The sequence below is a fragment of the Pholcus phalangioides genome, unplaced genomic scaffold, assembly GCF_987345545.1.
Source record: "Pholcus phalangioides strain wild (caught in Gottingen) unplaced genomic scaffold, Ppha-v1.0 ptg000027l_1, whole genome shotgun sequence".
Taxonomy (NCBI): domain Eukaryota; kingdom Metazoa; phylum Arthropoda; class Arachnida; order Araneae; family Pholcidae; genus Pholcus; species Pholcus phalangioides.
Window position 1 is genome coordinate 5,349,778 of NW_028301617.1, and position 24,860 is coordinate 5,374,637.

The 24,860-nt window shown below is 38.4% G+C and overlaps 1 protein-coding gene across 2 annotated transcripts; it reads left to right on the forward strand.

Moving 5' to 3' along the window:
• Positions 1-216: 216 nt before the first annotated feature.
• LOC149068237 (uncharacterized) lies at positions 217-24,259 on the forward strand. 2 transcript variants are annotated; one of them, XM_089251485.1, is made up of 3 exons: positions 217-404; positions 20,621-20,754; positions 23,503-24,258. In XM_089251485.1, exons 2-3 carry the CDS (start codon positions 20,684-20,686, stop codon positions 23,984-23,986), a joined length of 555 nt encoding a protein of 184 aa, XP_089107611.1. In that variant the 5' UTR covers positions 217-404; positions 20,621-20,683; the 3' UTR covers positions 23,987-24,258. The 2 variants fall into 2 exon arrangements, with proteins under 2 accessions (XP_089107611.1, XP_089107612.1); XM_089251486.1 differs by lacking the exon at positions 217-404 and adding an exon at positions 12,850-12,934 and having other exon boundaries at positions 23,503-24,259.
• The last annotated feature ends 601 nt before the right edge of the window (positions 24,260-24,860 follow it).

Here is a 24,860-nt window from a genome sequence, read left to right on the forward strand (position 1 = left end):
AATTTTTTTCAATTAATATATGACATCATTGTTTTCTTTTCGATTGTTTATGGCATTACTTTCGTCAAAATTTCCGATTTCGTCCCCATAAAACGTTCTTTAAAACTGTTTTTGTCAGGATTAATCGAATCGAATTTCTTGAAAACAAAATATTTTTTGTTTTTTTGGAAGAACAACCACTACGAACTTCATCCTTCGTTTGTCTGATGAGCTGAGTTCAGTCACAGCCGACAATATTTACCCAATAAGCTTAGCCAACTTGTTTTCGCTGATGTCGATCGTTAAATGGTTATTATAGATGGTCATAATTAGTCATTAAAGAAGACAATAGGATCCTTTCTTGGCGTGGATGCACTTTTACCTTGGACGGATCCATTCGTGGTCAAGATCATCTTCAAGTGCAGGTCAGTAGATGTAGGCCCGTTTTAACCTATTTGGAGCAAAGAACGGCGGGGAGGTCTACATTCAGTTTGTTTATTAAAAGTATGGGCGTTAATGAGACAAGATCTCAATAATTATCAGCCCTCTTGATAAATAACCCTTCAAGGATCTTGGATCTGTCCTGAACATGGCCATTAGGAGGGCACAGCAAGATCATGATGAGAAGCTTGTAGTTCAAGTTTTATTTCTTTACATCGAATATGCCACTGTGTTAAAATTCCAATGCGGAACAGATGCAGTATGGTCCTCCATGACTTTGGCGACTTTTTCCTCGCGATAAGTCGCCAAGACCATCATAATGGTTCTCTGAGTTGCCGTATTTTTTAACATCTTTCAAGTTTCCGCTCGGTGATACCAGATGGCGCTGGCTTCGCCAAACGAGTTTTTTTTTTTTTTTTCTTTTGTTCACCGCGTTTTTTCAAAAATTTTGAACTGCCGCTGTTCCATTTCCAGCGCGTCTCTTGGATTATTATTCTTCCCTTCTGTAGCTCGCGTCATTTGAATTATTATCTAATGATCAGGTTGTATTATACCGTTTTATTTATCACTTATTCATCCATTGCTATGCCTTCTGTCTTATCGGTTTATTATTTAAAATGAACCTACAGATTTTTTTTCTATTTTTATGCTTGGTGGTTTCTATCATGTTTTGCACACTGATTTTTTTTTTTTTTTTGGCGTCCGTAGTGTCTGACAGCCTTGGTGACTCTTCGTCGGGCCATCAGACATGTTGGGCGCCAAAAAATCGCATAGTAAAATGAGTAGCAGTAATTTAAAGTATGTCGCTGGTGGTCGGCTGAAGTTGGTTTTCTGTAATTTGGGGTCATTCAAGTATTATGTCAGCATTGAGGGGGGAGAAGGGGGTTTCGGATTTGCTGACGTTTGATGACAAGGGGGGGGGGAGTTTGAAGGTTGCTTACGTCATCAACCACCCCTTTTTGATGATATGAAATAATCTAAGCTGCTGACAGGGGGGGGGGTGGGGTCAAAAATGACACTTATTTCGGTATTATTCACTGTTTGTGCATCAGTAAATGAGCATTAGCCTTAAGTTAGATGCAATATGGGCTAACAATCTTGTGAAATAATTTTTTTTTTGTCAATTTTTGTGTGTGAATCTCACAATAGCGGGTACCCCATACGCAATCTTACGCTAGATTGAGGATGTGGAAGACATAATGACATGTTATCATGTCTAGTAAAAACCTTTAAAAAGCATCCATATCCACATTGTGTTTTTCTTTTTTTCCTTCTACGCACAACTCCGGTCTGTCGCTATGGGCATTTTACTCAAACAGTTTTGCAGAACAGCTGTAGTATAATCCAGTGTTTCTCAAAGTGTGTTGTGGCTCCTAGAGGTGTGTTGGAGAACTGGAGATATTGATTTGTCTCCCTATTTATTCTTTGAAGGGATTATCTCATAAGTCAAGAACTACTCACTTATGAGATCTACTAAACTACTCCGGGGGAACCGCAGAGGAACCATGAATTTAGCTGTTAGAACATTAAAAAAATGACTATAAAAAACTAACAACAAAAACAATAACGTTCTCGGGCTAAATAAGGGATCAAGATTAAAAATATATATTACATCCTTATGCCAGATACGGGATTGAAAATAAGAAAAACCAGGACTCACATTAAACAATCGTCTCCCTCCTGTTATGTATAAATATATAGTTTGCGAAATATACATATTATTTAAAAATAATATTTGAACTCGGACTCTTTTTTAACCGTTTGTGACAAAAGAGTCGTTTTTGTATGTCTTTGTCAAAAACAATCTGTGGGTTCAATAAAAACTTATTTGCAGGATATAACAACCAGTGTGCAAAATAATTGATTAAAATAGAAATATGTACAACCAGAGATAATCCATGTGTAATCCTATAAACAATATAAACGATACAACATATAACAAAAAAAATTATCTCAGAAAATTTGCATCCCTATACTAGCAGACAAAATTCAAATGCTACAGCCTACATTATAATTACAGCAAACTTTTCTAGAGGTGACGTCAGATGACAACCAATAGCAAAAAAAAGAAATGTGCAGACTTTCCAACTCTCTGGATTTAGGCGGGAGACCAGGCATGTCATTTAGGGGAGGGCCCCCCCCCCCCGGCTTTTGAAAATAAACTGAAAATGGTATATATATATATATATATATACACACACATACATTGAGCACATGTGCTTTGCCCCCCCCCCCCTGGAAAAAGTTGAAATGACGACCCTGTAGAAGACTGGATTTTTCATCCTTCCTCCCGTTCTCCGCATTTGCTAAAATTTCTTCTGATTTTGGCAGAAAATTAGATTTTACGTGAGCTTTCACGTTATCGTGACGTCAATGACTGCTGTCATCATTAGGGAAAACACCCATAGAGGACAGCCGTGGTCATTTCCATCGAGCAGCCGTAAAAGAAGTCTTGGTGACAACATTTAAGCAACTGGCAAAGACGTGACTTTTTTTATGTAGCGTTTATCGGCAATCATTTATCAGGGGCATGACCTTGGTTGCAGAAATTCCTATATAATCGTTATTGTATTCCATTAACAGCCGTGCGGTGAACACAAATTTTTTTGTCAGCATCTTTGTATTTAAGTTTTTTAATTGTTTCCTCCGATTAAATGTGTCTTCAGAAAGAAAATATAAAACTTTAAGCTATATACAGCTAAATATCAAGCTTTTAACAGTTCATATACCCAAGATTATCAATCACCGATAGCATCCACGAAAGGAAACACTTATGTTTTACGAACAGTATGTAGATGTGATTTCTCTATTCTGAATGGAAAGACTGGCATGGAATCAGGGACAATGCAGAACCTTTGGGGGGGAGGGGGGAGAGAATGAAACTTTTTCTTAATTGACTAAAAAAAAATGTCCAAAAAAATTTTTTTTTGTGAATTTTTTCTTTGATCGAGGTACCCCCCTTTGGGAGAATCTCCGGATTTCTGGATTCCAAAAGTTGGCACGTCTGAATATGATAGTATTAATCGCTGGCAGGAAAAAAATGCCAATGGAAGAAAATGGTTGACCATCACAGACCAAGAAGAAAAGTGCTAACAGACTACGTATAAAGGAAATGGTCGCCAAAAATCGCCAACTAGGGATTACACTATTGCTGTTCAAGTTTTAGCATAGAGTATGCAAGTGTGCCTAACAGTCTGATTATATGTCTAGTGTTGTGTGCATGAGGTTTCAGCGCTGCCATCTATTTTTCAAACTATGAGTAAAGTGTAATGAGATTGAATATTGTATTCATTATAGGCCTGATGGTCTCTGTGGTGAGAGTTTTTAATGAGGCAAATGACGCTCACATTCACACTTCAAAGTTGGTAACCACAGAAAACTAACTTCTAATTGTGCTGCCAGTGGAATCCATATTTGCTTACATTGATTCTCAATTTTTGGAAGCTTGCAGCCTGGTTTTATTTTATTTTTTCTGTAAGGGGATGGCCCAGTCAAACACACAACTGAAGGGAAATGAATGGGGGGGGGGAAATAAATGGCCAATCACACTTGCAACCCGCTATGAATGATGCTGTAGCAGCCTGGCTGTTGAGAAAACATGGGTGTCTAATTGGTGCTGTGCATGAACTGATAGTTTTTCCTGGGGGGGGGGGGGGTTTAGACATATAGATGTGAATTATTATGTTACTGGTGCTGTAATAAAATTGGTTTATACTGAAGAAATATCAATTTTTTAAAAAATAGATATTGGGGTTCGTTCCATAAAACTGTTTCAAAACCATCAACGGTTCTACCATAACGGTTTTAGCTAACCGTAAACTAGTATTGAAATTGTATTTATGCAAATTAGAATGTTGCTAACTTCTGATCTGAGGCTAAACTCCCCACAAGTGCCAGTAGCAGTATAAGACATTTTATTTATTTAGTTAATGCATTGAAAATCCTGTACAATGATATAATTGCCGATAAAATAATATGGCGGTTGGGGCGCAGTAAACCACCGCTTTGGAATTGATTTACTTTCTATTTCTTGAGCTCTATGTTTTTCCTTTTTGGATGACATAGAATGTTTTCGACTGAAAAAAATTATGGGCTTTCTTTACACTGGGATACCTCAAATCAATCTTGAGTAGGGATACAACAAATTGTGATTTGGTTGAATATTTGGCTGATGTTTTCCGCCAAATATCAATTTTCTTGAAATTAACTACAATTATGAATAAAACTGGTGTTTTTAATTGAAAATGAAATTATTGCTAATTTCAAATGATTGCTATTGAATTTTAATTATGCAATTTATTATTCAAATAAATGTTAGAAACTGATAATTGAAAGATTTTTATTGCCACAATTTACTGACAATCAAATTCAATGATGGTTTATTCTATTTGAATATATAACCTACGTAATCACTTTTTTTTCAACACTTGTTACAATTATACATCTAATTAAAAACATGTCAACCATTATTTATGCTCAACCAGTTATGCCTTATTATAATTTACGACTTATTTTTCCGCTTTAGATATTCTTTGCCCCGTTTGACTCTCTCAGTAGCTTGATATGTATCTTGTCTAGTTTTGTGTGGCCGGTGGTGATGGCGATCTTTACGTTGAATAATCTGACTCCATTCTTTTATGAGAATCAACTTATTTATTTACAATATAATTACATTAGGAAAAACATGTGGCTATTGTAGGTGCATCATTGACTCTCTGCGCGTCATGCTACTGCATAGATTCAGACAGCGAGCTTGTAATGCCATCTCTTAAATGTGCATACATATTAAACACAATTTACTATTTGCGAGGTGATTCGCCATACTACCAGGTACCTCCTTCAGTAAGTGAACTCGTGCAATACATGCTTATTGCAGTGGGATTCTATTTTCAGTTTCATGTTTTACTTATCCTCGAAATTTAACCTGCCATAACCTCTTTTACAGAAAGGGATATACACCACCCACAATAAAATATAATCAGTAAATTTAAATTTAAGGGAAAAATTCCAATTAATGTAACTAATATATATACTATAACTAATTCAAAATTAGTTTGGTGTGCTTTGAGTTACATAGTTATTCTGATTAATACTTAAACATTATTCAGCCTAACTGAATGTTCGGCAAAAAGGCTGAATACCGAATAGCAGCCGAATATTTGTCCTATCTCTCATCTTGAGTAGCCCAAAGACAAAAGTGACTGGTCGACTCAAGTTACTCATTCTAAACACTGTTTATATCTAAACTATTTCAAAAATACAGCAACCCAATAAGAGTAATGGACCAATAATTGTGATAAAATATGAATATATTGCCCATAAAAATTCAGTTACATCTAAGTATGACAAAAACAATTTGCATTTTCAACACAAAAACACAAAACCTCTTTGTGAACACACATATGATCAGGGTTTAAGCTAGATAAAAAATTCCTTTTGCAAAAAAGCGAAAATAGAAAAGGGGGGGGGGAACTTTAGCAAAATGCTACAATGCTAATGTAATAATTAAATGAAGAGTGTAGTTAATTAGTTAATAAATCCCATCAAATTCTTTTGGCCCACGGTGCCATAGCAAGAAATTGTACTGGATGCGGCTTATATGCAGGTGTTTTGTCTCTGGTGCGGCCTACGATACTGCGTCTCTGTCTAATACATAGCTGCCAAGTCTCCCAAATTTTAGCTTCATCGCTCGACCTCCCGAAAAGTTCTTAAATCTCCCGAATTTTTATGAAAATCACAAAAATCCCTAATTGTCCCTAAAAATTCCCTACATCATTAAAAAATCCCTGCTTATGAAAACAATCCCTAAGGAATTTCTTGTGAGGCATGAAGCCTCTTTTTTTTCCCTTTCGAAATGACGTCACACATCGTAAATGGGGAAATTCCCTTTTTAAGGGAGTTTTACAAACCCTCTGATGGTAACAAGAAAGTCGTTTATCTTATCGTGCAGGGAAATGGCTTAGCAGCCAATAGTCCTGGATAATAATTGAAGATTCTAGTGACGCGCATATGGTCAAAATTTCTTTTGTTGAAGTTACGTACGTGCGATATAACAAAGCATGAATAATGATAAGCAAAAACATATTTAATCAATTTTAAAGATACTTATTCCGATGAATTTCCTTTCATCAAATGTTCCGGAAGAGGGCCGACTTTTCCTTTTTGTACAAGTTGTGTTACGGACATAAACATCGGTCATGGAAAGACTGCCATCATCACTCGTGAAATGAAAAAAAAAACATCAAGCAAGTGTCACAAAAAGTCAGTGTTCTTCAAAAATTGACGGTGTTTTCCTTCATCTTCCGATGATTTTGGGATCATTCGCGCCGAATGTTTGTTCACAGTGTTTCTGATTGAACACAATATTTATTTTTACATCATTGAAGTTTTGGCCTCCAATTTCACTTGTTTTTTGCGTAGGAATTTTATTCTCAAGGGTTTAACTTCCATGTGTGTAAAATCCCTATTTTAATTTGACTTCAGTAGGGATTTTATTCCCTACGCTTTAACTTTTATGTTTGGAAAATCCCTATTGTATTTATTAGGGAGTGGTTTTATCATAAAATAAGGGTTTGCGCGAAAATCTCCAGAATTTTCATTTTCAAAAGTTGGCAGCTATGCTAATATGTTGGCCCTCGAACAGAGAGAAGTTGGCCAACCGGATCTAGATAATCACTGATACTTAAAACAATACCCTTATTATGCATAACATTAGAATATATCTAGCAATCAAAATACTGAATTGTAGGACTAGAATGACCTTTTATTAGGTGTTGCTGGCTTGTATATGATGCTTAAGAAACTCCTATGAGTTATTTTTGGTGCAAAAAGTAAGAAAAACTAAGTTTGACTCTGATATGATATTGTTCTGGATAATTTCTCACACAAGTCCTTGAAATGAGTAGAGGAGGAAATAAAATGCATAACGTCACAGAACAACTATTACAAACAGATTTCTTGGCAGAACGTGACCTCAAAATATTGAGTGCAATCAGACCTTGTCTTTTGATACAATTTTTCAACTCCTCGTTCAGTTTTACTGGCACCATGGCCCTCACAAGGGTGGTGCTGACAGGGTTGCAACTGTGGGACCCGGGATGATTCACATTTTTTTTCACACATAAATTCATCATAAAGGGGCCCATGAAAGTCTTCTGGGGGACCCACAAAAGGTCCTAGCCTAGGGGCCCCTGTTCCAGGATGTGGGGGCCATGGGTGGCACTACTTGTAGGGTGGGGTGAAACAGATTTTCTAGAATGGTCTTGATGATTCAAGTAATATCTTTAGATTTCTGGTTTGGGGCATCAGGTTGAAGCTGATGCCAAACGTGCCCAGTTTGTCATAATTTCGAGGGTTTCCAATGAAACGAGCTACCGATTATATACAGGTGAAAAATTACATAAGTGACTATTTACATAATTTTCATAACAGTATATTTACTAGCATTTATAATGCAATGGTTTACCAATTAAAGCTATATCTAAATGTGCAAAACAATACTTAGAATATCAAGTCCTGTCACCTCTGCTTTGATTGAAAATACTCTCAAACTCTGGATTTTTACAACCTGAGCTAAGAAAGCTTTAGGTGACAATAAATGAGTTTGATTGATACATTAACAGATGCTGCATGAGAATTTTTACGTGTAAGGAAATTTTGGACAGATCAGAAAATTTTAATTATCAAAATAGATATTTTATACTCAGAATTTATGTAATTCATATTATGAAACCCTTTAATCTACATAAAAATATGTGTTTTGTTATTTAACATATCTATCAGGTTTAAAAAAACATTATTTGTCAACATTTACAGTAAGTTGTTTGATTGCTTTAATACTAAGTTACTTTCTGAGGTCGAAACCTAACCCTGATCCCCTAGCACACATACACAGTGTGTCCAGTGGGAACGGTGACTGGTTTTATTTTCATGTAACTACCAGCAGCATCTTTGGGTGAATAATTGGGTTAACAACCGAAACATTTACATCTGTGAAAGGTCCACAGTGCCAGTTTATTTATAATCAATTACAGTGACAATACCTTCTGAGTCTTGGTCAGAAAAGGAACAATGGAGCAATGTGCCAACATTAAATTTTGTTTAAAATAAGGTAAAAGTGCCACAGAAATTTTAAAATGATTCAGACTGTTTATGGAAATGAAGCAATGAGTCGAAAGAACGTTTTTAATCGGTATTCAAGATTTCATGGTGGTAGAAAGAGTACTGAAGATGATCCATGTCCAGGAAAGGGCCGTCATTTCAACTTTTTCCAGGATGGGGGGGGGGGGCAAAGAACATGTACTCAAGGCATGCATATATATATATATTTGTATATATATACCATTTGTAGTGTATTTTCAAAAGCAAGGGGGAGCCCCCCCCAATGACGGGCCTGGTCCAAGACCATCATTGACAGTTCAAATGGAAGAAAATGGTGAAAAAGTGGCAGAAATTTTTCCAAATGATTGTTGTGCATCAACCCGGCTAATCAAGGAGCTCTGAAATTCCTAAATCCACTGTTCATCTGAGAGTTTGGACAAATGGAAGGTCTGTTCTCACTTTGTTCCACAATAGTGTCTTTGTATGTTGAAAAATTCCAAGTTGCTAAATTGAAATGTTGAAAGATTGGAAATTGCAAGTTATTATATATTGTTATTATTAGGACATAAATCAGAAAAAATAAAACATTTCAATATGCACAAACAAAGTAAGCTTCTCATCATGTGATATACCTATTGTGTTCAAAACATAAAACATTATCCAAAAGCATTCATTTAGGTTTTGACTCTTTTGACGGTTTAAAGCAACTTTTGGTGCTTGTCATGTCAAAAACCCAACCATGCTTTGCACTGAACTTTGCCTGCTTACTATCAGAATGGCAACTTAATATTAGAGTAAATCACAAATACTGTTTCAGTTATCAAAACGATATCATTTTTTATTCTACAAAGTATCTAGTTAATGAAGTGCATGCGCAAATAATAATGTAAACAAGCAAAAACAGAAAATGTTTAAGTACAGAGTTTTCCTTTTCAAACAAAGGAGTAAAAAGGAAAAGACGCCACTACATTTGTCAAAAATACATACAAATCTTTGGTCTTTTCAACGGTCATGTGCAATCCCCCTTCCCCCTGACCCAATGAGTTGCAAAAAAAGCTCTCATATGTTTCATGTACTTTTTGAGATATGAGTACTTGATATGATATTATTAAACGGGGCCTGAACATTATAGTGAAAACCATAGTACTGTGTGAAACTGCCCCTCCCATAGTACTGGTGAACCCTCCACATCAAAATCATAGCAGCAGTTTGATAAAATAGCCAACAGGAGACACCTGAAACAAAAATCAATTTGACACTTCCAGACAGATTTTAGATGGAGACAGTTTTTAAATTTGCTTGTACTTTTATTTTAAAGTTAAAATATCATTTATTCTAATACAGCATATACAGGGCCAGATTTTGTTATAGGCTAGATATGCTGAAGCCTAGGGCTCAGAGGTCTGCAGAGTGCCCCAAAAAGCTCAAACTGTTATTTTTCATAGAAATTGTCGCGCAAGATTTCAAAGATCAAATTTTAATATTCCATTTGCCGCTGTGGTGGTCGAGTGGTTATAGTGACGGACTCGCGATGCGAGGATCCGGGTTCGAACCCTACAGTGGTGGTCGGCTGAAGTTGGTTTTCTGTGGTTCCCAACTTCAAGGCGCAAATGCGAGCCGATCTCCCCGTTAAAAAGTCTCGCCACAGAGAGCAACAGTCCTACAACGATAAATCATTCAATCATAACACTTCACTCATAGTTAGAAAAAAAAAACTGGTGGCAGATGGCAGCACTACACATAACAAACATTACACAGAAACAAACTTTACGTCAGGTTGCACTACACGTACACGCACATTCCCGCATGTACCGATTCGTTGGGGGGTTTGTTGGGAGGTTCTGTGGGGGGGGGGTTGCATTTGGGGTGTAGCAGTAGTAGGTAGGGCCTCCAAAAAAAATGGCTCGGGATCCATGATGTTCTTAAGTCAGCCACCTCGTTGGGCAATTTGCCTGTTGTGGCGTTGTATTTGTAATACATGGAAGTAGGAGGTTCAGAATTTTGTTACCTCACATTGCAAATGTGCTGTGAATTTTTACCCTTGGGTCAGTAGTCTTGATGTACGTCCTATGGCACCATCAAACCTAAATCCGGCCCTGATCATGCGGTGGGCTATTTCAGCACACGGAGGTTAAGAATGCTTTTGAACATCCACTATTGATAGGTCCGGACGATTTTTCTTTCGTTGGAATGTTTTATATTTTCTTTAGGTATGACAAATATGATATTATTAAATGAAAGTCCATCGGTCTTTGATTTATATTTCGGTACTGTGAGGTTTCGGACAAGCGGTTTTGAAATCTTTTAGACAACTTTCTTTTATCTACTTTAAATAAAATATATCTACTGAAAAGTATTTCCAGTTTCCGAATAAGCTTTTATGTTGAGATATATTTCTCATAATATTAATCATCTCTGAGAAAAAATTTTAAAAATTCTGATGCACTGTTTTTTTTTAATTTTGATTTTATACCATTTTATACCTGGACTTATAGTTTCTTCCACACTGTATATGCAGTCAAACTCGATTATAATTTTTTTTATTATTCTGAAGAAAACTAACCCCTTGCCCCTTCCTATCTCCCCCATGTTAAATTCAACTCACTTTACGTAATATCGTCTTGCGCGACTATTTCGGGGAACCATTTAATCGCGTAAAGCAAGAGACGCCTGTGTTAGAATCATTGTTGAGCTGGTGATCTGAATATAATAGAGTTTCGATTATCCGATTCCCAACCGCAAAAAAACAACACAAAACGCACCAATTGCAAGAACTGCAGGTTGTGAGCGTAGTCTGTTTTTTTGTTGCTCTCGACTCTACCGTAGCTAATTAGTTACCCCGATTGTACAGTGGTGCGCCTATCTACACTATGACTATGATTATCAATATGAAATAACTGATGAAGAAAGTGTCGTTAATGTCTATTGCGATGACAACGAAATTGAAGATCAAGATCAATCACCAAAACCGTTGAGCCTCCCCGAATATCACACAACGACTGAGGCTCTAGAAGCTGCGATTAAATACATTGAGCAACAAGAAGAAGCTACAGGAATCGACATAATAATGCTTCAAAGATGGCAAGACTTGGCAGCTAAGAAACGGCACTCGTCAGGAAAGCAGACTACGATCAAAAATTTCTTTAAATCGTCACAGGACCAAACTTTTTAAGTATACTGTATTTAACTTCAGAGTATTCTGTAACTGTTAATTTGCTGTAATCAGTCAATTTTTTTTCTGTTTTGTTGTAAAACATAATTATTAGGTTCGTAAAATTTTAACATAGTTTGACGTTTAATAGGCTTTTTCTTAACACCTCCCTACTATCCGACGTTCTGCCGGCCCGTTTATGTCGGATAAGCGAGACTCTAATGTATCTTGCTGTATCTGTATAGATTGACATATAGAAGAAATTATGATAACTCTTTTTCCAGGTAATTGAAGATAATTAAAATCTGGAAAGGAATGCTCCTGATTCTGTACAAGTCGAAACGCAGCTACAGTATATTCAGCAATATTGAACCGGACGAGAAATGTAGTGAATTACCAAGGCTCTGCTGTGTTTAAATAAATCTTCGATGTTTTTCTTACTCTTTTGGAATGGATGAATCGTCTTCTACGAGATCACATAATGAAGACGATGTAGATAAAGGCAATTCTAGTCGTATTTCAATCTCTTCAACATCGAGTAAGAAGCATTCCGAACTCATTTCTCATGATCATTTCCGTACTCAAAATTATCCGCATAAGTGCGAGTCCTGCGGGAAAACATTTTCCAAGAGCTCTGAGTTGAATGTTCACAAAAGATTTCATGGTGGGAAGAAGCCGTACGAGTGTTACTTCTGTGGTGAAACGTTTGCTAAAGTCTCCAATTTAAAAAACCACGAAAGAATTCACACTGGAGAGAAGCCATATGAATGTGCTGTTTGTGGTAAAAAATTTTCTCGAAACAACTCTTTCAACAGACACAAAAGAGTTCACACTAAAGAGAAGCCATATGAGTGTGATTTCTGTGGTAGAACATTTGCTCATAACAGCAGTTTAAATAATCACAAAAAAATTCACTCTGGGGAGAGGTCATATGTGTGTGATGTCTGTAATCAAACGTTTTCTCTAAGCGGGCATTTAAGCGCACACAAGAGAGTTCACACTGGTGAGAAGCCGTATGAGTGTGATTATTGTGGTGAAACGTTTTCTCGAATCGGTCATTTAAGCAGACATAAAAAAGTTCACACTGGTGAGAAGCCGTACGAGTGCGATTTTTGTGGCAAGAAGTTTTCTCGAATCGAACGTTTAAATACTCACAAAAGACTCCACAATGAAGATAAGGTTTGATGAATCATGAAAGAGTTCACTCTGGGAAGCAGTCATAGAAGTCAGAATTGTCACGGATCAAACAAAACCCTCGATAAGGTAGGTATAGAGGACTCTAATTTTTCAAGTCAAGTCAAGCCCTCGATAAGGAAATTTTTATTTTTTGTTTGTAAATTAAAGTTTTGCTTTTTTTTTTCTTTCTCCTGTACATTTTGAATACAAATTGAACAGTGACAGACTGGCTACAAGTTTTCCGATTAATCCGATTTTTTTTTAAACATCTTTGATGGTAATAAATGCTGTCGCATTTATACGTGTTGTTCAAGTGAACGCGTGAATTTCCAGAGCCATCTTCGCTAAGCACAGCAACCATTTGTAACAGCAGAGGTGTATGATGGATACGTCCAAGCAAGTACAGCATGGCATTATTCAATTTTTTGTCCAAAGAAAGTGTGATGGCAAGTGAATTTTTTCGTCGAATGCAAGTCGTATATTGGGAACCGTGCCTCAAACGAAGCACTGTGTTCAAGTGGTGTGTCCGACGAAGTACGGCGGACCTCCATCGCTCTGGACAGGAGCCCGTTATCGATGTCGAAAGAATTTTTAGTGTGGGTATGCTGGTGAATCACCGTATAACGGGCACACCACTGCTGTGAACATTTGCGTGGGATATCCATACACACGATTATACATAGGGAACAGGGGTTTCGGAAAGTTTGTGCTTAATGGGTACCCCGACACCTTCGCCATGAACAAAAAAGATGTTGCGTGGGAATTTGCTTAGAAGTGAGAGCATTCTTGGAGCATATTGTGGCTATGGGTGAAAGGTGCCAACATTTGAAATCGATAACAAAAATGATGAGTCAGGAGACATCCGTCGTCACCGAGGTCAAAGAAGGTCCAGTCATCTGCTGTGGCTGAAAAGGTCATGTTGAGCCTGTTCTTTGATATCCAGGGACCATTGATGTTGTAGTGGATGCCCGTCGGGGCCACAATCTATGCTCAACGCTATTGTGGCACGTTACAGAACCTTCCAAAGCAACAAAGAACACAACGTGCTTGCTTTTCGGTGGGAAATGTTGGATCACCCATCTCACTTTCCGGATCTATCGCCTTGCAATAACCAACGTGTTTGGTCCGTTAAAAAAGGCCCTGCGCTTCATCTGCAATCAAGCGGTGCATGATACTGTGAAAGAGTGGTTCCATCAGCCTCTGTTCTTCACGTAAGGTATTGAGAAATTTGTACCTCGTTGGGGCATTTGCCTGACCAATGGTCTCTGTATGATGTCCAGTGATTATCTTTAGGTTCTCTGGAAGCCTCATTACTATGTTTCTCGAGTGCTGTAGTGTTCATTTCCCAATAAAGTATCTGTAATTTTTCAGACACCAGTCCTTGTTTCACTTGAGCAATCCTTACAGTTTATGACAAGACACTCAGAAATTAAGTAAAGCTCATTTATTGCACTCTATCATTAAACGAAGTAAAAAAAATAACTGTTTCTGAGGAAGGGATTGCAATATACTTTTTCGTTCACGGTCAGTCATTTTTATTCTTAGTCATCTCATTTCTGTCATCAGAAATGAAATTTGTAATTTTAAATGTCTCGCTTCACCCTCGCTTTATTTTGAAGCACTTCAATGTCGCCCAGAAATGCCATGGCACATTGATTGAGAGTCACCATGCTAAACGCCAATATGTTCATAATTTTTCTTTTGAGTAAATCTCGTGGAGCCTCTGATCGATAGCATGGCACCACACTGTGTCATGGCTCACAATGTCATTTGTCGACTTCGATTTTTCAACACTATTTCCAGAAACTTCACGCTTTTCTATGTTTATGACTGTGGGAAAATCGGAGCTCGAAACTCTTGTAACTCCAGTTGAAAATTCTCTTGAGTATTTTGTGTCTAATTCATTGTCAAGAGAAATATTCTACATAGTGCTCATTCCAAATGTACCTAGTTTTGAGCGGTTCCTACATTTTACAAGAACTTGGAAAAGATGAGAAAAGTACAAACAGTCGAGTCTCGTTAATCCGAGGTAAGCGGGTCCGAGTCTCACCTTGGATTTTTGAAAACTCGGTTGATCCAAAAAAACAATAGAAATTGACTTTCAGGACGTGGGAGCTTAAACTTATGCATTCATACTTACTCTTTACTTTCACCTATTTTGTTTTTGATCCAACTTCTTAGTTCAGTGGTTCTCAAATTTTTTCCATCCGCCACAGGTCTCCAGAGAATAGACTAGAAAAAAATGACTTCAATGGCACATATTAAAACACCAGGGGTTCTTCAACGAATGGTCCGCTGAGCTCTTTTAAATGTGTGCAGCTTAGTTATCCGCAGATCTGTGTAAAACATCAAATCTTGCCCACGGTGTGTCAACGGTTGATGACGGGGGATCTGCACTACACCAACTCCTCCTAACAGAGGTTGGCAGCTCACATTTTGAGAACCGCTGGCTTAGTTCAAAGGAACTGCAGAGCTAGCGGAAAAGGCACTACTACTAAACCAGACATGCACCTCGTCCATATTCCTTTGCGGAACTTCTAACGAATTGGTACATGTTGCAATGTGTGTGTATGTATAGTGAACCTTCCGCAGAGCTAGCGTAAAAGGTACTACTACTAAACCAGACACGCACTTTGTCCATATTTCTCTGCGGAACTTCTAACGAATTGGTACTTATTGGAATGTGAGTGTATGTATAGTGAACCTTCCGTGGAGTTTGTTTCTGTGTAATGCTTGTTATGTGTAGTGCTGCCATTCCAATCCATCACAAATTGGTTATCACTCCATAGCCTTTGCCTGTCGGCGAGCAAAACGAGATTTCTCTGGATCCCAAAGAAGTGTCCCCCATCGATTTGGATGATGGGAAAGACAATAAAAAAGAAAAGAACTACAGCATTGCAGTATCTAGGAGTTTCCATTAGCCAAGACCTCGACCTCAAATGGGAGTGCCATATCCCGAAAATGAAGGATAAAATTGCTGCTACCCTGCAAAAAATTCGACTTATGGCCGGAGCAAAGTGGCGCATCGAGAAATGCGCAGAATCCTGTATATGACGGTGGCAGAGCGAACTATGGCTTACGGAGCGTCAATTCGGTACACATCGCCTCAGGTACAGCTTTCAAATAGACTGAACTCAATTCAGAGAGGATACCTGCTGTACACCTCAGGGGCTTATGGTCCAACCCCGACAGATGCTCTCCAGACAAACCTGAAAATGCCGTTCCTAGCTAAGTCGGCTCGTCTACTCCAGCTCCGCAAGACAGTCTCAACGACGGAAAATACATTGGATCCTCATGCATATGAACGCAAAATAAAGGGTTAGTCATCCCACCCGTCAGTCGGGCTACGGAATAGCTAAATGCGTTTTGATGTACCAGAAAACGAAGGTGAGCTGCTTCAGTCATCTACACTTATATACTACATGGATGGATCAAGTCGGAAAAAGGGGACTGGGGAGCTTCATACGTTAAGACTAAAGGTTAACAAGTAATAGCCCGATGGTCGGTCAAGCTAAAGGATAACTGAGTGTTTCAGGCTGAGCTTTTTGCCATCTACAACGCAGTCTTAGATGCTTCTTTACATCATGAAGCTGCCCTAATTATATCTGACAGTCGCTCCAGCATACAGGTGGTCTGTAATCCTTAGTCAAGTCATGAAATGGTCGGCTAGGACAATAAGAAAGCTTCTCTGCAATCATACCAGAATAAGCCTCTCCTGGGTAAAAGCACATATAGACCAATGGAGCAATGAATTGGCAGATACCATGACGAAGGGAGCTACCGAAGGCGGAATCATTAGAGGTGATCCGCTGTTTCCCGCATCACTCGCCAAATATCCCGCATCACTATGGAAGGATCTAAGGAATAAATGCAACAGAAGTGGGATGCCAACACAGAGCCCGGTCGATCAACTCACAGCATCTTGCGATATGTAATGCCTCGGAACCATAAATAGTCACGTGAGATGATTGTGTTCGTAACGGGCCATGGTCCGTTTCCGGCTAACCTTCATTGGTTCAAATCAATCCCCAGTGGTAAATGTGCATGTTCGGCCATCTCTTCACTACGCAATGCTATGCCCCAAGACAATGGCCTTCCACTTCAGAGAGCCAGCCGAACATCTGCGAATACCTTGATTGAGTGCATCCTAAAGCGGGAAAATTCGAAAAGTAAAATACGTATAGACTGGTCCGCTTTCTAGAGCAGCACCTTGAGGATATCAGAGCGACAGCCTCGGAGCCAGAACAAGATAGAGATCCTGTAGAATAAGACGTCAACTACATCCAGACAGCGATCTCATACATCTGTTTAGAGAAGAGGAGCCAGAATAATCGAGAATAGTATGATCCACGCGGGCTTATCGAGAAGCTGGATACAGGCAGCAATTGCTGACGAATGTCTTTGAACCAAATCAAACCACGCGGTGCAGCGATTAAATCCACCCAGCAGCAGATTGACAGTTTTCATTGATGTGATAGTGACTAATTCAATGAAAATCCCTGAAGAGAAGCAGATCAAATTTTATCAATAACTATTCTCGATTATTATGATTTCGTGATTTATAACCTGTGATTTGTAATTGTGATTTATTTACATGAATCACCATTTTTCGATCATAAATTTTATACTTGTTAACTGGCGATGTGCGTAATGGCATCTGTCCATATATGTAATATATCTTTCTCAAGCTCAATAAATGGTTAGGTTCCCCGGAGGCGCCCGAGTCCTCAGGGACAATATGCTTATATCACCGAGTGTGACAGAGCCTGGGTGTCCCTCGGTTCCTATCACTATCACTGGCTTAGTTAATACTAATATTAGATATGGCAAAACCGATGGCCTCTTTATAAGGGAAGCTGACAGAGGCCCGATGTGAAGAATGTTATTTTCTTACACTATAAATTTACTATAGAAGGACCTGTGGGAAACTCTGACGGAAGGGTTCAGACCCCTTAAAACTGAAGTTACTCTCATTCGTTGGAAGCATCAAACAAAAGAAAAGTGCTTTGAGAAGGAATTTAATCGAATTCCCGGATTATCTGGAGCCTCGAACTTTCCAGTTATCGAGACTCGCCTGTAAATAGAAATTAACACTTAAATTTTTTGTGACAAAAATCAGTGCATTTCCCCCAAATGTTCCATTTGTTGCCCGGAATGTTATTCAATCGATAGTCGAGTTTCAGCCCTGTCCGCTGCAACATTAGCGAAGTGACAATCAGTGTTTGCCAGTATGCATCAAAGTTCAATTTTATTCCTTCAAATTCCGTTCAGGAGTGTAAATATTCTTTGAATTTTAAGTAATTTTTTATAGAGTTATTTCTCTTTTACTACTGTTTACGAATATCCCTTAACATTTTTGAGATGAAAAATTACTCCCGGTGATATTTAAAGCCGGGTTTTCCTAGGAGCGGGTTTTTTTCTGTGCCGCGCGCAACTTGATTCGCCCAGCGGGACGCACCGTCCACTCACCAATAAAAAAAAGCAGGATGACTATTTTCTTACAGAGCGCAATACGGTCACGACAGCGCTTTACGTCGTGCGTGATTGGCCGACTGCTTCTGGAGGAGTCAAATGCGTCGTGATCACCCATATGCTCTTCATTTTTGCTGTGTTTTCTTTCCCTTCAAACCGGAGCATGCAGACGACAGAGTAGTTGATGTCAGGGCCATATAATATATAGCCACGCTAGGAAAACACAAACGCTAACATGTTTGCCGACGCGAAATGATCCAGTTCGGTTCACGCGGCCCAAAAGCCTATTCCTAAGAAAACCCGGTTTTTCGGAAAAACGTGTAAACTCGGTGCTCGAGGGCGCCAAACTCCTGGAGAGTCTATTATGCTCACGTCGTTATACAACGAGGTTCCGCCCTTAACGACCATCGTTAAAACTGGATTTTTCTCATCAGCCGGCTATGAATGAAAGGTTACTTGTTCTTGATTTTGTCTTAATATCAAGACGGTAGATATATATGTTAAAAACATGGGAATATATGATGGTGATATTTTTGCTAGTCGTTTTGAAAATTCATATATAATATCATTGAACTTCAACAGAAATTTTTTTGTCGTTATCGATTTTACGAGAAACTCACTGGGTCGAGAGTAGCGTTAGGTCCGAGAGGGATGGATCAATCAGATAATTTTCTCCGCTACTGATAATCATCATCACTATCAACGAGTGCTGCAGCACGTGCGTTATTATTATTGTATTTTTATTTATTTTGTGTGTTGATTGCCCCTAATTTTCGTAAGCTACATTTGTTTTTTAATTCTTCCTGATTCTTTTTATTTTCATCAAATATTTGAGAAAGAGGTAGGCTATGCACGCACATGAAACTTTTTTCTTTCAAACCGAGCACAACTCAGGTCTATCACTATCTCAGGTCTACTCACCATCTATGGGCGATTTACTACCTAGTGAATTGTGCCGGAAGTGTAAATGTGTTTGCTTTTCCAGTGCCGCTATCTATATTTCAAAAGTGAAGCGAGTGATGTGTTTTGATTGAATTGCATTTCTGCTGCTCTCTGTGGCGAGACTTTTTTAAGGGGACCACATGAAACCAACTTCAGCCGACCACCACTGTGGTGACAGTGGGGTTCGAACCCGGGACTTCGCGACGCGAGTCCGGCACTATGACCACTCGACCACCACAGCGGCACGCACATGAAACGGACACTGGGAAATTTTCTAAATTATTACGTTCAAAAAAAATTTCTGTTGAAGTTCAATGATGTTATGAATTTTCAAAACGACTAGAGCGCAAAAATATCACCATCATATATTCCGATGTTTTTAACATAAATATCTACCGTCTTGATATTAAGTCAAAATCAAGAACAAGTAACCTTTTATTTGCATCATTAGTTAGACAATTGGTTTCCTTGTTTCACACATAAAAATGAAGTGGCAACAAATTTACTCTATTTTTGGCATCTCTTATTTTCCGATCAGAAAATGCACTCAAGGATTAGAAAACATTTATTTGTTGATTAATAGAATTTACTTCGATTTTTTTATAGTGTACTCTTTGTATTGTGCTACTTGGTCTAAGACCGGCCCTGCTAGAAGTTAATTGAAAAAAAATATGAACTTCTACTCACAGACGTACAGTGACTTTTCTATACTCCAAGAAAACCCTCTTAAAAGGCCAGATTCTGTATTTTATTTCATCAGTGGTTGAGATTAAATTGGGATATTGAGACACTCTCATGCTACTACTTCTCACGAGTTAATGGGGAAAATTTCAAGTCAGAGTTTTGACCACTTGAAGCCGTCAAAATTGGGCAAAACCATTCCCGATCAAAACTGATATAACTCTGGATAGAGTACAGTAGAGCATCGAGTATCCGAAACAGTTGGGGACGGGGGTTGTTCGGATAACCGATCATTCATAAAAAAAAAATTGTACCAGTGTCATAGACGCAATATGAAACAGTGATATTAAACAGAAAACTAGGCCAATATATTTTGCATCCCACGTCTTACAAGTAAGAGGGGCGAGGGAAAGCACTGGCTGCCACTAGCGGAGTTTCTACATGGCACGCAAATTTGAATTTGCCGACTAGAACGCTTTCGGTTAAGCGATGTTTCGGTATTCGGATGATCGATGCTCTACTGCATTTCTGTTTCTCAGCTTATAGTTCTCGACAGAGGTGTAAAATTCTCTGTGATATCTTTGATAGACTATTCTCTGGAAGGACTCTATATAAATTACTTGAGAATATTTGTATATCCCGAATACATAAAAAAATTTTTTTTTCAATCTGCTACAGGTCTGAAAATATTTCATGACAATCAATCAGTAGACTGCAGTTACATGCAGAGGGAAAGATAAAATGACGACAGAAGACCTGCCACTTTTTAAGCTTCAGAATGAATTCAAAAAACTTCGTGTTGATTTCGACAAGTAAGCAAACATTTTCTGTCTTTTGTTTTTCGAAGTGATTAGTAAAATTTTTCAGTTGATACAGCTATGATAAACAGATTTTGCCAGTATCATCTTTGGGCGCCTGAGTAGCGCGGTAGTAAGATGCTCATCTACCATCATGTCCACAAGTTGAATCCTGGGGTAGAACTGAGATAACAAACTCTTCTCCCCATCATACCTGGGGCGACCTCTGATAGACAGCGCCTTAACTTCCTCCACAACCCCATCGGCAGAAAATTGTTGCATAGAGTATATGACCGAAGTTGAAGTGTGGTAAAAGTAGTCTCATCTTTGAGTGGGAAAAGGGAATCAGCTGGTACATTTAGAAAAACCCTGCATATGATTTTTTTAAGAATTCTTGACATTTTAATTATGAATTTGGATATCACACAATATTTGTGGGAGTCACCATTTAAAAAATATATAAAACTTGTACCCCCTAACATTCATTACAATATTTCTTGCAAATACACTAGAACAGGACTTGCTAAATACAGGAGCCTACACAATTTGTATCGGAACCTAACCCTTTAAATGTGTAACCCTTAAAAATGGGAGAAATGTGTGAATATAGAATTGTACTATGAGTAAATCCCCCCTCACAAAAACCGTCATGAAAAATCAGTATAAGCAGGAAAACCCTTCAGAAGTGAATTTTGATGAGTCTAGTTAAAATTTGGATCTCGAAAACAAGTCGTACTAAGTGGGAAAACGTTCTAACAGGATCCACTGTAATTTTAGAATTTATAAAACTGAAATCATGATAACTATGAATGAAGTCTTTGCCCATGTTGTGATATATGTCTGGTTCATATTTTGTTAAGGCGATAACCACTCGAATTACAACATTATCCGCGATTCCAACAAGTGAGTCTATTGTATATTATACCTTGAAAAAAATACCTCAATCTGAGCCATTACCACAAACCATTGCAGTCATTACGGCAGAGTTTGACTGTATTGCATATATAGCTATTGATATGTAACATAAGCTATATGCGGTTCACGGAAACTTTTCCCCGACATCTCGCCCCTAGCACATTTCATCCCTGGTACATTTGGCCCTCGGAAATTTCGCCCCGGACATTTGGCCCTCGGAAATTTCGCCCCGGACATTTCACCTGCCCTGACCATATGAGCGATCCTATCAGTGATCAAGTGAATTTGGACATTTACTTCCCGTTATTTCACCTGCCTTGACCGTAGGAGTGAACATATGAATGATGGTATGAGTAATGAAATGAGTTGGGCATTTTGCATACCCTGACCGCATGAGAGGCCAAGTGAGTTGGAAACTTACTCCCTGACATTTAACCTGCCCTGACCTTATGAGCGACCGTGTGAATGATGGTATGAGTGATCAAATAAGTTGGACATTTTGCCTGCCATGACCATGTGAGTGATCAGATGAGTAACCCTATCAGTGATCAAGTGAATTGGAAGTTTACTCCCTTCACATTTCACCTTCCTGACTGTATGAGTGAACACCTGAATGATGGTATGAGTTATCAAGTGAGTTGGACATATACTACCAGACATTTCACCTGCCTCAGCCATAAGAGCGATTTTATGAATGACAGTATGACTGAACATAGGAATGATGGATACCATCATTCCTATGATGTACCGCATAAATGATCAAGTTGGACATTTACCCGCAGGTATTTCACCTGCCCTGACCGTGTGAACGACTACGAGTTATACATTCTCAGTCCCGGTTATCTCATTTCCCACCTGAGATTCCGCCCCTCTTGTGTAAATGTTAGGTGAGTATGCGGCAAAAATTTGCACAAAGTATATAATGTCTATTGCTGTCACAAATGCATTGCCGTATGTAAGAGGGGGGGGGGGGGAAAGGTACCCTGGGGGATTTTAATGCTTTTCTTTTATATATATATATATATATATATATATATATATATACACATAATGACTGTTATACTTCAATTTCTGTTGGAAAATTTTGTAGCAACGTAAATTTGGAAAAAATTTCGTTTTACTGCAAATTCCAAATTCTTAGAGTCCATTAAAGTAATACATAACCACCTATAAGAGGGGGATGAGGAGGGATAACATCTTTGCAGACACTCATATGGTCACTCACTTTGGAACTCATACAAGCAATCACTTGGTGACGCATACGGTCAATCCTTCACTGGGTCACTCGTATGCTCAATCACTCACTTGGAAACGCGTACAAGCATTCACTTGGTCACTAATTCTGTTATTCATACAGTGAATCACTCAGTAATTCCCATGAACACTCATACGGTAAGTCACTCAATCACGCACTTGGACATTCATACCGTCACTCGCACGGTCAATCACTCATTGGTAGATAATCACTTGGTCAATTGCACGTTTACAGATACGGTCATTTATGTGGTTTCTCAGTCATTTGTACGGTCACTAACTCACTCCTACAGTCAATTTCACACTCACTCGGTCACTCATATGTTTAGGGCAGGCAAAATGTCAGGTGCGAAATTTTAAGGGGCAAATGTACCATGGGCTAAATGTAACAGGGGCAAAATGCTATGCAATACATGATTGTTATAAGCATAAATGAACAGAGTTAGAGCACTTGTTCATTCACAGTTGCAGTTTTGTTTAATTGGGTCTTTTCCAATCAAATTATTGCACATTAATTAGGTGGGGGGGGGGGGAAATCTGTCAAAAAAAATAGTTGAAGGTAATTTCCAATTTTATTTCTTTTTAACTTATTAGGTATTGCACAAGCTCTGGTGATCAGGCGACGATCAGAGAAGATGGCAGTCACACGTCAACAAAAGCCACTGAATTCAACGAGGAGTCCCTGTCTGTAAAGCCTCCAGAAAATTTCAAGCCGTCTCAAAACATGTCAAAGGCAAAGCATGTAAAGGTGACCAAGAAGACCTCTAGACTTTCGAAGAAGCCACAGTATCACCATGCGCAGAAGTCTTCATTAGTGTATAAAAATTTTCCATCGGGTTCTAGTGCATCATGCTGCACAAAAGTCATTGACATCCGTGACCCTCATCATAATTCATATAACTATGATGGTAACAGAAGTATCGTAGAGCATTCGGAGCATTTGCGTCCAGAAATTGATTACACCGTGACAGAACTCAGTGCGGATGACACGACTGTGAATGAACTGGCCGGGTATTTTGAGACGCTGGTTCATATACCGAAAAAGATGTCTCAAATGGCAGAGATGATGTACACTTGAAATGTCTTCCCTCTCCCCCTCAAATTTGATGTTATGCATTGCAGTGAGAGCATGCTAAATGGAAAATTATGTCTTGTCTGTAAACAACTTTTTTTCATTATCGATTTTTTTTTTCCGATTGTGATATTGCTTTTAAATTCACATTCTTAGTATACATATGTACAGTAATATAGTAGAAAAATAGTTTGTTTTCACTGTGAATGGCTAAAACACTCTGAATTATCAAACGATCAAAAATAAACATAATAAATAGCATATTTCCTGCGGTGCATTGAGTCCACCAAAATCACTCAAAGTTTTGGTAGGTGTTGTTTTCCATTCTTGCTGCAAAAAACGGAAATTTTGCATCCAGATTGGAAAATTTCATAGCTTTACAGCGACGTTTAAGCACCTGCCATAGATTCTCGGATTCAGATCAGATGACTGCAGTGACCAACATTGGTGTTCAAGCTGCAGGACTAACCGAAAAGAGGAAGTTCTGCTTGTGCATAGGACACAGTCGCCTCTCACAATCATATCTATTGTTGCGAGAGAGTCAACCAGAATGCCCCCATTGTTTAAGTCCATTGCTCATTCTTTCACTTGTTCACATCATCATCATTTTACGACTGCTTTTGGTCAAAATCATCTTTTACTTTGTGACATTTTAAATGCTCATTGCGATGCATCTCACATTTTTAAATTCATCAAAGCCATTGGTTTTTACAACAAAATATAGTTTTTTACAATGTACGCCATTCTTTTACTTTTCATGCATAGTTTTACTTTCTGAACGTGACAAGAATATACGTTTCATCTTATTTTTAATTAGTCAATTGTTTTCGCACATTTTGACCTAATTGGTCCTTGCGCCAATAAACCCAAAATCCAATCC

Bases quoted from the DNA above. Each gene is read 5' to 3' on its own strand.
- LOC149068237 (XM_089251485.1), top strand. From the start codon at position 20,684: ATGACGACAGAAGACCTGCCACTTTTTAAGCTTCAGAATGAATTCAAA. The intron at 20,755-23,502 runs GTAAGCAAACAT...TTAACTTATTAG, and splicing joins CTTCGTGTTGATTTCGACAA to GTATTGCACAAGCTCTGGTG.